General features: G+C 60.2%; 1 protein-coding gene across 1 annotated transcript in view; it reads right to left on the reverse strand.

Annotated features, from left to right (window-relative positions):
* The window catches only part of MYT1L (myelin transcription factor 1 like), a 394605-nt gene that overhangs the window by 16003 nt on the left and 363869 nt on the right, over positions 1–14733 (reverse strand). The window contains exons 20-22 of the mRNA XM_069573812.1: positions 13161–13244; positions 11385–11606; positions 1053–1144 (exon numbers count right to left, since the gene is read on the reverse strand). Of these exons, the coding sequence (XP_069429913.1) occupies positions 1053–1144; positions 11385–11606; positions 13161–13244 (398 nt within the window). The remainder of the gene's footprint in view (positions 1–1052; positions 1145–11384; positions 11607–13160; positions 13245–14733) is intronic.

A 14733-nucleotide genomic window follows, 5' to 3' on the forward strand; every position in this document is an offset into this window, starting at 1 on the left:
GCCTCTAGCCCAGGGTGACCGCGCCTCCAGGGACACAGAGTCAGGGAGGCGCCTCGCCCAGAGCCTGGATGCACGACTCCCACAGAAAACCTGCTCTGCCTGAGCCCCACTCCCCAGAGTCCCCCCGAGGGGTCTGGAAGGGGAGGCTCTCACGGGTCACTTTGCGGACTCCCGATCGCAGTCGCGCTGAGCTCTGCTCACCAATGCGCGCAGAACCTCAGCCCGGGATCACACACAAGCACTGCCCGGTGGCCGAGGACCGGCCCTCCCACGGACACGCGTGGTCAAGCCACTTGAGCCTGGGCCACCGGGCTGTGGTCAGCACACCCGTCTGTGTGTTTGTTGCAGAGACGTCCTTGTTTAACGCATGTGCTGGTCCGTTAACACTGGACTCTTGGCCAGCAGCCCTAAGACGGGGCTTAAGACGGAGGCCTGTCACGGCCTCCTCGTGCCCAGGACCCCAGGTGGCACCACAGCCCTGCCTGGTGCCTCTTAAACCGTGATGTCTCCAAGAGGACAACACACAAACTGGGAAAACACAGCGCCCAGGGACCGCGCGGGAAGAGGGCCCTGATCAGGGACTCCCTGTAGGAGGAGGCCAAGACAGGGCCCCGCGGGAAACTGACCAGGGGGCTCCCCCCGCCCCCGCCCGCGCCCACGCCCACGCCCCAGGGGCCTGGAAGTGCCTGGGGGTCAGAACACAGCCTTGAGTGTTCTGCAGGCGAACCCAACGCTGTGGAATCTGGGGGCCGCAAGGACAGACCGGGACTGGACTGGTGCCCTGGCGTGCGCCTGGGCTTCCCGCCTGCGCCTCTGTGCCCCTGCAGGGGAGCATCTGGAGGAGGCTGTGTGGACGGACAGACAGGTGCAAGGCTGGGCCCCAGAGGACAGTGGGGAGGGGGCGGGCTGCATGTGGTCGGGGGACCCCTGACTCGGCTCCCTGGGAGGCCGCCCCCCGTGGACTGGCTCTGGACAGGCGGGAGTGACCGGAGCCCCCCTGCACGAGGGGCTGGGGCAGGAGGATGGGGGAGGCCGGGCGGGGGCGCTGTTACCGTTGCTGGCCCGCTGCCGGATGGTCAGCATCTGCTCTCCCGACAGTTTCGCCTTCTTCATGGCGGACGTGGCCCGCGGGCATCCCGACAAGCTGGGGGCAAGACAGGAGATGGCGTGAGTCATGCGCTGGGGACCCCAGCGGCAGGGAGAGCAGCCCGGGGCCCTGCCTGGCAGAGGGGACACCAGCCGGGACGCGGGCAGGCACGGCAGGGACCAGGGAGCTCAGGCTGGCTCGGAGACCAGGGCCACGGCATGGCCGGGCCGAGGTCTGGCCGCCGGGCTCCGGGGAGGCAGAGCAGCCCCTTCAGGCCGCGTCCGCCTTTGAGGGTTTCCGGAACTCTTACGGAGGAACCCTCTTCTTTAAAAACTTCCTTACGGAAAGACTCAAACCTGCACAAGGGTTGGTTGCAAAACGTACCGAAGTGAAAGAGGGAGTGAGGAGCCCCAGACTCATGCTGACTCAGCAGGTCCTCTCCCCGCAGTTACTGGGAGAAATTCAGGGTCGGCCTCCCAGCCGCGTGGTGTGAACACCTGTGGACTCCCGGACAATCGGGGTCTGGTGCCTGGCTGTCTCCTCACGCGCACGCCCAGGTCCCCTGCGTGCTCTGCACCCTGGGCTGGGCCCCGGGTCTGAGCTGTGTCTCTGCGGGACGCCTCTCCCCATTTCTTACTTTCTGGGCCCATGCTGAGGGCCACCCCACGCGAGGCGGAGCATGGGGTCACTAGGCCACACGTCTGCCTCGGCTCAGTGAGCTTCCGGAGGCCTCCTCTGACGCCTTCTCTAACACTTTCCCGATATGCTTTCGGCAGGTGTTTGGTGGGGGGACAGGTCTCCATACAATAAGGAAGTTCCCAGTTGTGGGTTCGAGGGGACGCTTGTCTCTGACGACTGTACAGGGTTCTCCCCCCGGAGGCTGGGTGACCGCCCTGCCTGCCGCTTCTCCTGGAACCTCGATGGGCCCCAGACTGGCTCAGGAAGCTTCTAGATCCACAGGGGAAGGGGCGGCGGGACAAATAGGTTGCTTCCTGTTCGCACCCCTGGGGCTGTCAGCCCCAGGCCCATTGACCGGAGGCCAGCGTGTCCCCAGGCAGGGGCTCCGGGATGCTCATGGGTCGAAAGCCGTGTGCTGAGGGTGACCGTCCACTTCAACCCTCCCACCTGAACACCAGCGGTCAGAGGGAGCGATGGACAGAGTGGACAGAAAGGAGGCGGCCCAGCCACACGGGAGCCAGGGAGGGCCACAGTGTCTCCAGGCGTCCGTCAGCAGGCGGATGGTGCCCAGCAGCAGGATGACCTGCAAACGGTCTCACACGGGGGCTCCTGGACCCGCGCAGAGCGCCAGAATTAGCTTTCAGGCTGCAGCGGCTTCTCCCAGTTTCCAGTTAACTGAAGCGCCGGCCGGAAGTGACAAGCTAACGGCGCCCTGCAGCCAGAGCTGGCAACTAAATTAGGAGACAGAGGCCCAGAGATGGACGTGTTCTGTGCACACAAGCCCGCTCTGTGCTGCTCCCATTCCGATCCTGTGACTGCATCCCAGCGCGGCTCAAATTTGGAAGTGCCCTGGGTAGGCAGCCTCAGCTTGGGTGTTGGGTGGCCGGGTCCCCAGCGAGGGCGCAGTGCCATCTAGTGGCCACTCGCGCCAACCTCACCGGGTGCCAGGGTCCCAGCTGGTCCAGGGATCTCAGGGCCAAGCCCACGCAGTGGGGCCTGCTGGGGCGACTCTGGGGGTCTCAGTGCCATGGGGGTGGAGTCCTGGCGGGGGGAGACCCAGCAGCCCTTAAGGAGACGTCGCTGATGAAAGCCACACTTCTCCTGGAGGGGCCCAGAAAGGACTAGGATCCAGATTCCAGCAGCAAGGAGTTAACTGGTCTCTGCCCCAGGGCCCGGACTTGGGCCCCAGACTGGCTGTGGCTCCACCAGGAACTCCAGGGAGGGCTCTGGGCAAACGCTGCCAGGGCTTCAGAGGGGACGGAGGGGATGGGGGCCAGGCATTTTATCAGGACTCACCCCCACTGTGCTGCAGTCCACAGGGTCGCAAAGAACAAGACAGCTGAGCAGCGGAACAGCAACCCCCAGCCCGCCCCACCCCCGCCCACCAGAGGAACTCCCTTAAGGAGGATGTCGCCGTGAAAATAGCTCAGTACATAACATTCGCAGGGTGGGGCGGTGGTTAGAGAGACACAGGGCAGTGGGGGTGGTGTTGCTTCGAGGTTTGCTCACGGCCCAGAGTGGCTGGGAATTGGGAACCGTGGGCCCTGGCCTGGTGCGAGGCCCCGCCTCAGTCTCTGTCCCGGGAAAGGCGGGTTTGCAGTTCTGGTACCTCGTTTGTGCCACCGTTTGTGACTTCACCATTGCTGCTAAAGCCCCCGTGAGGACACAGCACACGGCTCCCACGCTAGCGCCGCCTTCACGAGGTAACTCTGGGCCGCGCCACCTGCGCACTTGGGGGATGGGAGTGTGGCTCGGCAGGCAGGCACGAGGCACCGGCGTTGGCAAGGGCGCATGTCATGCCCGCGGAGCAGCCGGCTTTGAATTGGCTTCCTGGGACCTCAAGGCTGGTATGGGGTCACAGGCTGTCCTCTGACCTCCAGAGAATCCCTGCCTCCCCTCACTTGTTGATCTGCTCCCATTTCAGTGTGTAGGGCTGTCCTTGTGGCCCTTTCTCAGTCCACAACGCAGAGCTGGAGTTTTTCCCCCCAAATATTCTTGAGTTTCTCCCAAACCATTTGGTGCCAAATGTGTGCCCTGAGCCTTGGAGAGAGGGCAGTGTTGGAACAGCAGGCTCTGCACCCAGACACCTGGGCCTCAGGGCAGTTGGGGTGTCCCGGTCACGGGTGTTAATTAGCAGGGGGCTGCGGGCAAGACGGGAGAGTGGCAGGCTCTGCAATCACAGTGTTTCCCCGGCTCGGTGCCCCTCCCCCCGTGAGTCTTGATGGCGTCACGGGGGAATCAGCTGTTTGTGAGGGTCTGGGGGCCTGGGCAGCAGCTATAACAGGATTGCTGGGGCCTTCTCTCCAAGGACGGGGAACTGAGGGGCTTGCACGCACTCCTGGAGAGGACTGCCGTTCTGACCCACTGTTTGCCCGGAGTTGCCGTGGAGCCTGAGGGCAGGTGTGGAGTCAGACCGCCCACAGGGATGGCCTTCGGAGGATCAGGCGAGCTTTCCCTGGCGGCGTGGGGACCGCGCTGCTCGCGAAGGGGCTCCAGCACTCTTCCCTTGGGCAATGCCCCGCTGGCGTGGCCGAGAGCGATGCTTGTTTACGAAGGCGCGGCTGGTGCCCCTGTGGGGAGGGGGCTCAGGGATCAGAAGCTCAGGGATCAGTCCAGTATAAATCATTGCTGTGGGTGGTCGTGTCCCCAGAGGACGCTGATGCCCTGAGTCCAGAACTGACAGGACCCAGTGGGAAACTGGCCTGTGAGGCACCCTTGAATCAAGGTGACATGGTGCTGGAGGGCTGGGGGGGGGGGTTGTCCTGTGACCTCATGAGGGAAAAGAGGGGTGTTTGGACCTGGACACAGAGGAAGGGTGTGTGGCAGAGGGCAGAGACGAGGCGGTGCCCCAAACTGCCCCCCCCCAACTGCAGCCGGCCCGGGTCGCGACCGGGTCTGACCTCTGACCTCTGACACCGAGACGACAAACTGTTGCCTTAACACCGGAACACAGTAGGCCGTGGTGTGTGTCAGGCAGCGTAGGAAACCGACACCATCATATCTGTTCACCAGTCCTGGGCTCCTCATCCGCATCGCCCATTCTGCTATGCTATTTCTGTTTTCAGATATGAAAACTGTCCGCTGTTCTGTGAGTGTGGTCTTTTCTCGCCATGAGTTCAGGGGCACTGGCACATCTGGGGGAGCAGGTGAGAGTGCAGGGCCCCCAACACTGAGGACGTAGAGCAGAGGTGCTGCAGGAACAGGGGCACGGGGCCTGGGCTCCTGGCGGGGGTGACAAGTGTGGCTGGGCGTGTCCTCACCCAGCTGGGCCCCTGGCTGCCCACTAGGGCTGCTCAGGGTGCCTTCCCAGAGTGGGGACCCAGCAGGCAGGTGCTGAGGGCAGCAGAGGGTGAGCCCAGAGGACTCAGGGCCACGGAGCTTCAGCAAGGGCACTGCGGTTCGGATGGGGCCTGCAGGGCATCCTGGGTGCTGCTCAGCCCCGCGCCGTCCCAGGCGGGAGCCCCCACCCGTGCGCTGCGCACATGTGGGCCTGCACTGACTCAACCAAGCACTGGGGAGCCTCGGCTCTTGTGTCGTGCTGACCGAGCATCAGCCGTGGGCCCAGCAGCCTCGCACACCCAGGACCCTGGGCCTGAAACGGAGTGGCGGCAGGTGGATGGACGTGCACACGCTTCCGGAGGAGAAAGTCTGACAGCACCAGGCGTGGTGGCGTCTCCCCAGGAGCTGCCCCCAGCCCATGCGGTCTCGGGCCCAGGAGGCCGGCGTTGTGACCCAGCTGCTAACATTCACGGGCCCTGTGGGATTTGCGGTTTGGAACAGATGTTGGATCTGAGTTTTTCCCTTCTTAGTGCTTTCTTACAAGTACTGAAATGTGGAGGTTGGAGTAAAAGAGTTCATACATCTGAGGAGCTTGCAGGGGCAGCGGTCAGCGCAAGGTGGGTGGACAGGGGATGGGCCAAGGTGCCCGGTGTGAGGCCTGCCCCAGAGAACAGGCCCTGTTGGCTTCCTTCTCTCCTCCCAAGGAGGCAGACTGATTACAGCGTGAAACGGGGGCCTGGCTGGTTCCCCCAGAGGAGTACTGCAATCACGGTGAGTCAGCACAGGGGTCTGCTCCAGGGAGACGATCTCCACGCCCGCAGCATCTTTCCTCCAGAGGCCTGGGACCCTCCGCCCTCCTCACCTCCTGCAGATCTCAGAGAATCCAGAATGGAGGCGTCTCCTCTCGTAAGTGAGCTGCCATGATTCCAATGTCCTTTCCTCAAATAGAAATCTACCAGCCAGACTGGAGGCCCTGCCACGCCTTCCGTTCCCTCCACCCCGCCGCCAGGAGGCAATGGGAGCCGAGGTTTGGAGAAGGTGGGAAGAGGTTGTGTGATGGCCCTGGGGAGAGGCAAGTGTCCAGGGGCTGGACAAGAGCCCAGCAGGAGCGGGTGCAGGGCTGGACTGTGGCCAGACCAGCGTGCCGGGGCTGCGATGCTGTGAAGTCCGGGTTTACCTCCAGCCGGTCTCGAGCCGGGAACCCTGGGGCTGCTTCAGTGTCCCATGTCCACACGTGGGGTTTGGGGGAGTGTGGCCATGGTCTCAACCTGAGAGGGAGCCCACATCCACGCTCCTGGGCAGATAGCGACCCATCCGCCGAGGCCAAGGGCAGCGGACGCTCCTCCCGTGGGATGGCTCGGCAGGAAGAGGTCTGCCCTCTTCACTCCCTCTCCCTGGGGTCCATCCCATGGCACCAGGCTTCTTTTGTGCCTGCCCTGCGGCAGCCTTGGCCTTGGTCTTGCAGATATACAGAGGGACAGACTGAGATGCCGGTGGTCCACGGACAAAGCGCCCCGATAGTCCTTGGCTGTCCAGCTTTCTCCTTACTGGCACCTCTGAAATGGAACTATGCAGACCTCAGGGAGCTGTGGCTGCTTGCTGACATAAATTTTGGTTAAAAAACACCCCCAAAAAACAAAAACTACGGCTTTTCCACATCACAGAAAGGCAGGTGCATAAAGGCTCTCTTCTCCTTGGACTCACGAGCATCCCATGTGGACTGCATGTCCCAGCATCCCATGCAGACTACATTTCCCAGCATGCCTTGCACTAGGTGATGCTATGGACCAGGTTCCACCCGTGGGGTAAGAAGGAAGTAATCCGTGTTCCCCGACTCCCAGGGGGATCCTCCGCATTCTCATCGTCCTGGGCTGTGGAATGAAGACCACCCTTGAAGAAGGTGCTGAAGGTGACTGAGACCTTCTCTGCTGTCCCCTCATCTTGTTCTGTCCTGTGAGCAAGAAAGGAACCTCCAGTCTTTGGAGTGATTCTTCAGGCTGCGTATCCAGCTCACATTTACATTAAAGGAAAAGGTTGATTACAAAAATAACTCATAGAAGTCACTCACTATGGTGACATTTTTACAGTTCTCTTGGGAAACATCAAGCACAATAAATATCCTAAAAAAGGCGATCTCTTCATTTATAAAGGACTGTAGAGGAACTGAAAACAAATAAGTTAGGTCATGTGGTCCAGGTGGGAAGAGGTTTAAGAGGGTCTGGGAGGTAATTTTTTAAAAAATTATTTAGATGAAGCCCAGTGAGAGACGACTTACTTCTAAGATCACTTATGTATTTATTTGTTAGGATTAGAGCTTTAATTTTTGGAGAATCTTCCTACTCTACGTAAAGTGGAATGAGACTGAAGTGAGAGCACGGCGTGGCCAGCACACTCGCACACAGAGCAGTTCCACAGTTACAGAAACCCCCGCCCCAGCCCCTCCCTCCCCGCCTCTGTCTCTCCTGCATAGGAGGCTCCACAGTTTCCATAGTCCTGACACCCCCACTCAAGCTGGGGGGCCTTTCCAGTCAGCTGAGTCATCGTCCCCACCCCCCGGAGGCCGGTGAGACCCTGTCAGGGTGTCCTCTCTCCGGCCCTTCCCCTGACACCTCTGACCCTGATCCTGGAATCTGACCCGGAACCATTCCAGGCACCTCGTCACGTGTCTGGGGAGGTCCTGGTGCTGTGGTCAGTCTGCGTCTCAAGATCTGGCCCGTCAAGTCCCTGTGACTGCCCTGTGCCTTTAACTCTTTCCATTGCCCGGCTTCTTTCCTTCAGATAAAGCGCACATCCAGCTGCCCCTTCCAAGAATGCCCTCCCTTGCTCCTGAGAGGCTACACTTACTCCCAGGTCTTGCTGCTCATCTCAGCTGCAGCTGTTGACTCAGCCAGTCCTAACGATGGAGTGAGCACTTCCTAGAGCTTCACAGAGGCTCTGCTGAGGAGAAAGAGGGTAGGAGGAGGTCCCCCGCATCCTTATATGGAAGAAATGAATGGAACGGCTTCGCAGCAGATGGGGGCATGGCACTCGGGGGCGTGCCAGTGAGGTCGCTTCCCTGAGGAGGAGAGCAGGGACCCGGGAGCCAGGGCAGGTGCCCCCTCTCCTCTACGGCCCTTCCTCATCCCACTGGGTGGTCATGGCCTGCGGGGGAGAAGGCACCAAACAGGGATTTCCACCTTCGTCTCCTCTTCTGGCTCTAAAAGCTGCTGTGCTATTGTGGCATGTGGGCTGTATAAATAGCCTGAACCTCAAGCCACTACCTATGCCTTTCTGGGATGCTTGTCCACACCCAGGCCTCAAAAGTCTGAGGAACCGCCAGTGGCTTCCAGACAGTCAGCCAGGCCCAAGGACTTCACAGGGGGAGGCATCAGGACCCTCTGCTAAGCCCGTGTTTGTGCCTCAGCTGTGTGCCAGCCAGGAATGCGGTTCTCACACCACCAGGGAACAACATTTCATCTATACAGTAAAACAGATGAAAACTTGTTCAGCAGCTGAAAGCTGCAGGCCAACATGCGACAGGACACGATTCAGCCTTCAAAAGGAAGGTGACCTGGTGCAGGCTCTAATGTGGAGGGACCTGGGGGCTGTGCTGATGGAGATAAAGGACCATGGGGCAGACAGCCTGTGATTCCCCCTAGGTGAGGACCAGAGTCCGACCCGCTAGACGGCAGTGCCAGGGGCCACGGGGCTGGGAGAGCGCGTCCAGTGGGCACAGGGTTTCCCTCTGGAGGTGAGGGCTCTGGGGGTGAACGTGCCTGCACAACAGTGGGACTCTACTTATCGCTCGCGAACGGGACACTTAAGAGTGGGTAGGACGGTAAATGTGATGTTGTTTTTTACCACAATTTTAAAAGTGGAGGTCAGCTCTCCCAGGGTCCTGTTCACCCTCTAACCCCCTGCACCCTGTCCCCCAAGACACATTTATACCCAGAAGAGTGCCCGCCACCTGCCACCTGGGGGTTCCCGTCACTCTCCACGCAGCATGGACGTCCCTTCCCTCCTCAGAGCGGGTAGGGGTAGTGGGTCAGACCGCTGAGTGAGCGGCACAGAGAAACGAAGCATCTAAATCTCCGCGCGGCCCCGCCCACCACAATCAATCAGGGCCCCGCCCACCACGACCAGGGCCCCGCCCACCGTGGAGGGGCCTCTGATACTGAGGCTCCGCCCACAGTGGCTCCGCCTCCCGGCTCTGTCTTACTGTGGAGCCGCCTGGACCACAGCTCCGCCCCCAGCGTTAGATGGGGTGGACTGACCGTTCCTGCCCTGGACTCAGGGTCTCCTCCTGGCACCCCCTCGGCGCCCTGGGTGAGCTGTCTGCAGACCCGAGGGTGCATCACGGGGATTCTGGACGGAGAGATTCACAGTCACGGGTCTGTCTTCACTGGACCTGCCCCAAGATTCCCTCCCGCTCCAAGACAGGGTGCCTTTGGATCAAAGCCCCGTCCTGGGCAGAAACCGTGCGGAGGAGTGTCGGTTAGGGGAACAGAGACGGGGAAGGCTAGAGACCAGGAGAGCCTCGGCGTCTTTATGCGATTGCTGGGTCCGGGCGCCTGAGTGTTAAGCCGGAGGGTAAGAAGGTGTCGGGCGTGCGCGGAGGGGCCCAGGGTCCCGCCTGGTAGGAGCGCCTGAGTCTGAGGCCCGGGTCCGCCCCACAGGCCCCAAGGGGGCACTCAGTGACCAGCCTGTGGGGGGTGCACGCTGCTGGGTGGCTCCCTACGAAGGTCACCCGATTCTCGGGCAACAGTCCAGTCAGCGGCTTGGAAACGGCACGAGGAGCAGCTACATTCATGTCTGTCCTCTGGTGGTGTTTCCGGTACCCGAGAGTGTGCGCGTGAGTTGTCGCTCAGTCGTGTCCAACTCTTTGCCACCCCATGGACTGTAGCCCGCCAGGCTCCTCTGTCCATGGGATCCTCCAGGCAGGAACACTGAAGTGGGTTGCCATGCCCTTCTCCAGGTACCCCAGTGCTTATGTCCTCAGAGAAGTGGAGCTTGCCCTCATCTGTGTCTGAGTATGGCCTATCTGTGACCCTTATCCATAGATCATGTAGGCAGGATTAAAAAAAATTTTTTTTTTAATGTTTTTGATTGCCAGATACTGAAGGAAGCAGGCACTTTTGGGGGGGCATTCTGGCACTTTTGGGGGGCATTTTGGCACTTTTTGGAGGGCATATTGGCACTTCCTGTCAACATGTGAAAACTAGCATTTCTGCCTCTGGGACTGTGTCCTGAAGACGACCTGGCACAAGGAGGCACAGATGTCAGCAGAGGGGGTTCTCTTGAGTAACACCCCGTCTAGAGTGGAGTTTGGGGGCACAGGCCAAGTCCTCCCGCTGGGAAGGGGGGTGGCTCTGAGCGGAGTGAGACGTTTGTCCCGCCAAGTGCATGCTGTGGCCAGCCTGGCCTGGGTGTCCGTGCAGGGCTGGCCCCACCCCACGCACACAGCCGTGGAGCACTGGGATCTGTTTCTACCCAAAGGAGGAAGCCCGTGTGTGCTGTGGGCTGGGGGCCTCTGCATCTTTGGATGCAAGCCTCTCTGGTCACGGGCGCTTTCTGACGGGAGATGCGGGGACCCCCCCATCCCGCCCTGGGGAGGGTCAGGGAAAGACACTCATCTGTCTCTTTTGGGCCCTGAGTTTCTACCTGAGCAGGAACTTCTTTACAATAAAAACCAAACTTCCTAAAGAACGTGAAGGCTCATGGCCATATGTCGTCCCTTTTGGCTTATTCTGTGTTTGATGTGGTCTTGCAGATGGAGGCGAGGTGCCGGGGTTTGAGGTTAGAGGGCTCATGAGGCCCCGTGGGTTTATGTCATCCGTGAGGTGCTGTGTCTCCCGCGTGGCTCCCAGAAAGCTGGGGGTGGCTGAGACGTGCCTGCCTCAGTCACTCATCCTGACGCCCACGGGGGCCACTTGCCTCTTCTGAGTCGGTGTAATTGTATATACAGATATTTTAAAATTAAGCAAATAATAATCCGTGGGGGGGGGGGTGATTGGTTTTTTTTGGAGGTTTTCTGATGTATCTGACGAGGCTCCTGTAACCACGTGCCGCCTTGTCCTTGAGTGAGACCTGTTTGCCATATTCAGCCAAAACGAATAATTAAACCCACAGATACTCCTGTGAGTGTGTGTGCGTGTGTGAAATGGCAGCCTGTTCCTGTGGATCCCAATCAAAGGCACTGGGAAGCCTCTCCGTATGCCCTGATGCTGGGGGATGAGTGTGTGCTCTGCAAAATGCGCCTGCGTCTGCGGCTTCCTCCCCGCGCCTCGGCACGCTGTGAGCTGGTGTGGGTTCCCAGTCCTCTCTCCCCCAGGCTGGCACGCAGCGGGGCAGGTGCACTCACCTGCGGTGGGTGAGGAAGCTGCCGCTGACGTGCCCTGAGCCGTCGCAGCCGGGCGTGGGGCAGGACATGCCCTCCGTCTTGACCGACTTCCAGGAGAACTGGGAGCCGTTGAGGTAGCCGTCCTTCTGCCTCTTGGCCGCCAGCGGGCACCCGGACGCGCTGCGGTGCGAGGCGTACTTGCCGGTGATGTGGCCCTGGCCATCACACCCGGGCACCGGGCACCTGGGGGCAGACGGGGCACGTGACTGTCTCGCCCCCGGGTGCCCCGAGGCCCCGCAGCCAAGTCAAAGTAACCTGACACGAAGGAAAACCCAGCATCTTTTTCTCCGGTTCCAGTGGGATTAAAACAAAACAAGACTACTCAAAGGCACCACCTAGTGGAGCCGTGAGGTACTTCACCCTCCGGGAAACACTGGTCCAGGGAAGGCGCAAGAAGCTTCCCTGGAGCAGAGCATCCCGGCTTGGGGGAGGGATGCCCATACCGCTCGAGGAAAAGAACTCCTTTGTTGGAGCAGGTGGGTTGCGGGTGACTGTCTGAGAGGCACCGCTTTGAGACAGGGTCTCAGCCTCCAGCAGGAGATGTGCAACAATGGGAAATTGACTTTGGGATTATTTTTTTAAAGATTATATTATAAACCCGTGTTCTTCTCAGAAGCTGGAGAACACCTATTTGTTTGGCCGTGTTTTCTAGACCACAGGATTCCCCGCCAGCCAGACAGGGGTGTGAGGAGCAGAGGTGGTTTAGTTACAAGGTACTCCAGGAGCACTTTTTTATTTTTGTAATACATGGGAAGCTCACCAACTGGAGCTAAAATTCAGTAACAGGCTAATCAAGCAGTGCTTCTGAATCCTCTCTGTCACAGGTTATGGCAAATCACCGAGGACTTACAGCCAAACCACAGGCACGTTCTTATTTTAATTTTTTTGTTTGTTTTCATCAAAACTTTTCTCCAAAGACATTGAGTGAGATTAAAATTTCAGGAAAGTGGCATTGGTAAGCTGCAGTCCATGGGATCGCTAGGAGTCCGACAGGACTGAGCGACTTCCCTTTCACTTTTCGCTTTCACGCATTGGAGAAGGAAATGGCAACCCACTCCAGTGTTCTTGCTGGAGAATCCCAGGGACAGGGGAGCCTGGTGGGCTGCCGTCTATGGGGTCACACAGAGTCGGACACAACTGAAGTGACTTAGCAGCAGCAGCAGCAGCATTGGATTTGTATCACAGGTTTTTGAGGCTCACTGGGAAGAGGTTCAGGGCCATTGCCTGCAGGGAGAGGGTTGGGGGGGGGCTGGCCTGCTACCCCCGATGGTCTCCATCCTCCTTAGCAAGAAGCAGAGGACCGGCAGCGGAATGCCTTGCATAAGCGGGAGACTCAGCCGTATGCTGGGTGTTGTGGTTAATAACTTCATACGCTCTCATGAATCTGACAGGGTATGTAAATACGCTCAGTATGTATGCAAATACACCCAGTAAATTAACTCTCCCAGCGAGGGTAGAGGGACTTTCTGTGTAACTGGTTGTACACCCCAGATGGATGGACATTCGGCTGTCACCTCATCTGTCACTCGGAGGGTGCTTCTGGCCGACTGCGGGTCTGCGTGGTTCTGCTCTAGAAGCTGCGACCTCGCCCTAGTCCAGCCGCGCCGAGCCTGCCCCGCCCCGCCCCCGGCCCGCCCCCGCCCCGCCCCGCCCCCGGCCCGCCCCGCCCCACCCCCGGCCCGCCCCGCCCCGCCCCGCCCCAGCACCCCTCCCCCGCCCCGGCCCCAGCTCGCGCACCTGATGGGCTCCTGGTCCTCCTTGTCCTCTTTGCTCTGTGCTATCCTGATGCCGCTCTTCTTGGCTCTGGGGCATCCTGAAAGGCTAAGGAAACAGGTGACTTCAGAAGCTGTCCCGCACCTTTACCCTCGAGCTCCTTTCACCGTTGATGGTGCTTTGACCCAATTTCCTGCAGAAACTGGCGCTTCTTGGCATGAAGACAAAGTCCTGGGGGAGGGCCCATTCGGGCGCAGGAGCCCCTTGGGGCCTTCAGACACTGCAAGTCCCCTAGAAGGGCACCCAGAGCCTGGTGGGGGGAGCTGGCTCCTGTGCGGTCCCGAGTCCCAGGAGAGGCGGGACTGGCTTGCGGTGGTGGGGTGTTCTCGGCACAGAGGGGCTACAGTGGGGAGACACACAGGCCCCTCTTCCTTCCTGCAGCCGTGCCTGCAGGCGCATCACAGAGCCCCCCAACCTGGGAGGGGTGTGCGCCTGCCTTCCGGCCCCGTTTGCCTGACGTACCACTTCCCTTGGCACCTTCGGAAGACGCAGTGCAAACTGACCAAGCTGATTTTATTTAATTTTGCAGTTTGGAGAACTAACAGCTCCCATTATCTAAAGGAAAATTTCCAGCTGGAATGTCTATATGATTTTCTTTCCTGTTCAGCGGTAGGTAATGCGAGAATATTTGGTGTGAAATTATACAGGATGACAGGGAATCTTTGTGAGGAACTAGGGAACCGGGCCCTGGGCGGTCTCTGGAGCCGCCCAGGGGGCCAGGGCGGGCCGGCGGGGTCTGGGCGGGTGTGCCGCTCTGACCCTCTTCCTGACTTTGTTGGGGCTGCTTCCCCAGAGCACGCCGGTCCTCAGCCCCTGGCCCCATCACCTCCGTCTCCCTAGCGGTGTCCCACACTTGTGCAGCTGCCTGGCTCCTCTCCGGGAAGCCGCACCTCCCAGTAGAGGTCGGTCTGGAGCCCAGACCTGCGCCCTGTGGCTGAGCGCTGTTGGCCGTCCTGCCTGCCTCCCTCTTGTTGCTGCCTTCCCTCCTCCACCCTGAACTTCAGGGGGAGGTGTGGCTCCGGGCCCCCGCCCGCCCGCCGAGCTGGGGCTGGGAGTGAAGAGAAACTGGAACAGAGCCAAAGCAGAGCAAGTGGTGCCTCCAGGAGCTCAGCCTGGACCTGACTCTGACTCCGAGGAAAACTTGGCTCTGACACAGGGGCTGGTCTGGAATCCTGGCATCGTGTCCAGGGCGGGAGAGTCCACAGCCGGCTCTCCCAGGCTCTCCCAGGCTTGGCAAGTTTCTCCCAGGCTCTGCCAGTCTCAGCGAGGCCAGCCTCTGGGTAGGAAGCGGCGCTGCTGTGTCCGAGTGATGGTCCTGCATGCTGGCTCTTGCCCTTGAGAAGCTGTGCACGTGGCCGCCTGCCTGTAGAGCTTTGTGGCCCATTGAGAGCCTCTGGATGGGGCCAGTGCCCCCCAGAAGGCTGCCAGTCCTGATCTGTGCTGATACTGGGGAGCCTAGAAGGGGGCTCTCCTCCCTGCTGGTGTCTGCACTTCCTCAGGCTGGTTCCCTCACCTCCCTGGGACAGGGGGACACGTC

The sequence above is a fragment of the Ovis canadensis genome, chromosome 2 (genome assembly GCF_042477335.2).
Source record: "Ovis canadensis isolate MfBH-ARS-UI-01 breed Bighorn chromosome 2, ARS-UI_OviCan_v2, whole genome shotgun sequence".
Classification (NCBI taxonomy): domain Eukaryota; kingdom Metazoa; phylum Chordata; class Mammalia; order Artiodactyla; family Bovidae; genus Ovis; species Ovis canadensis.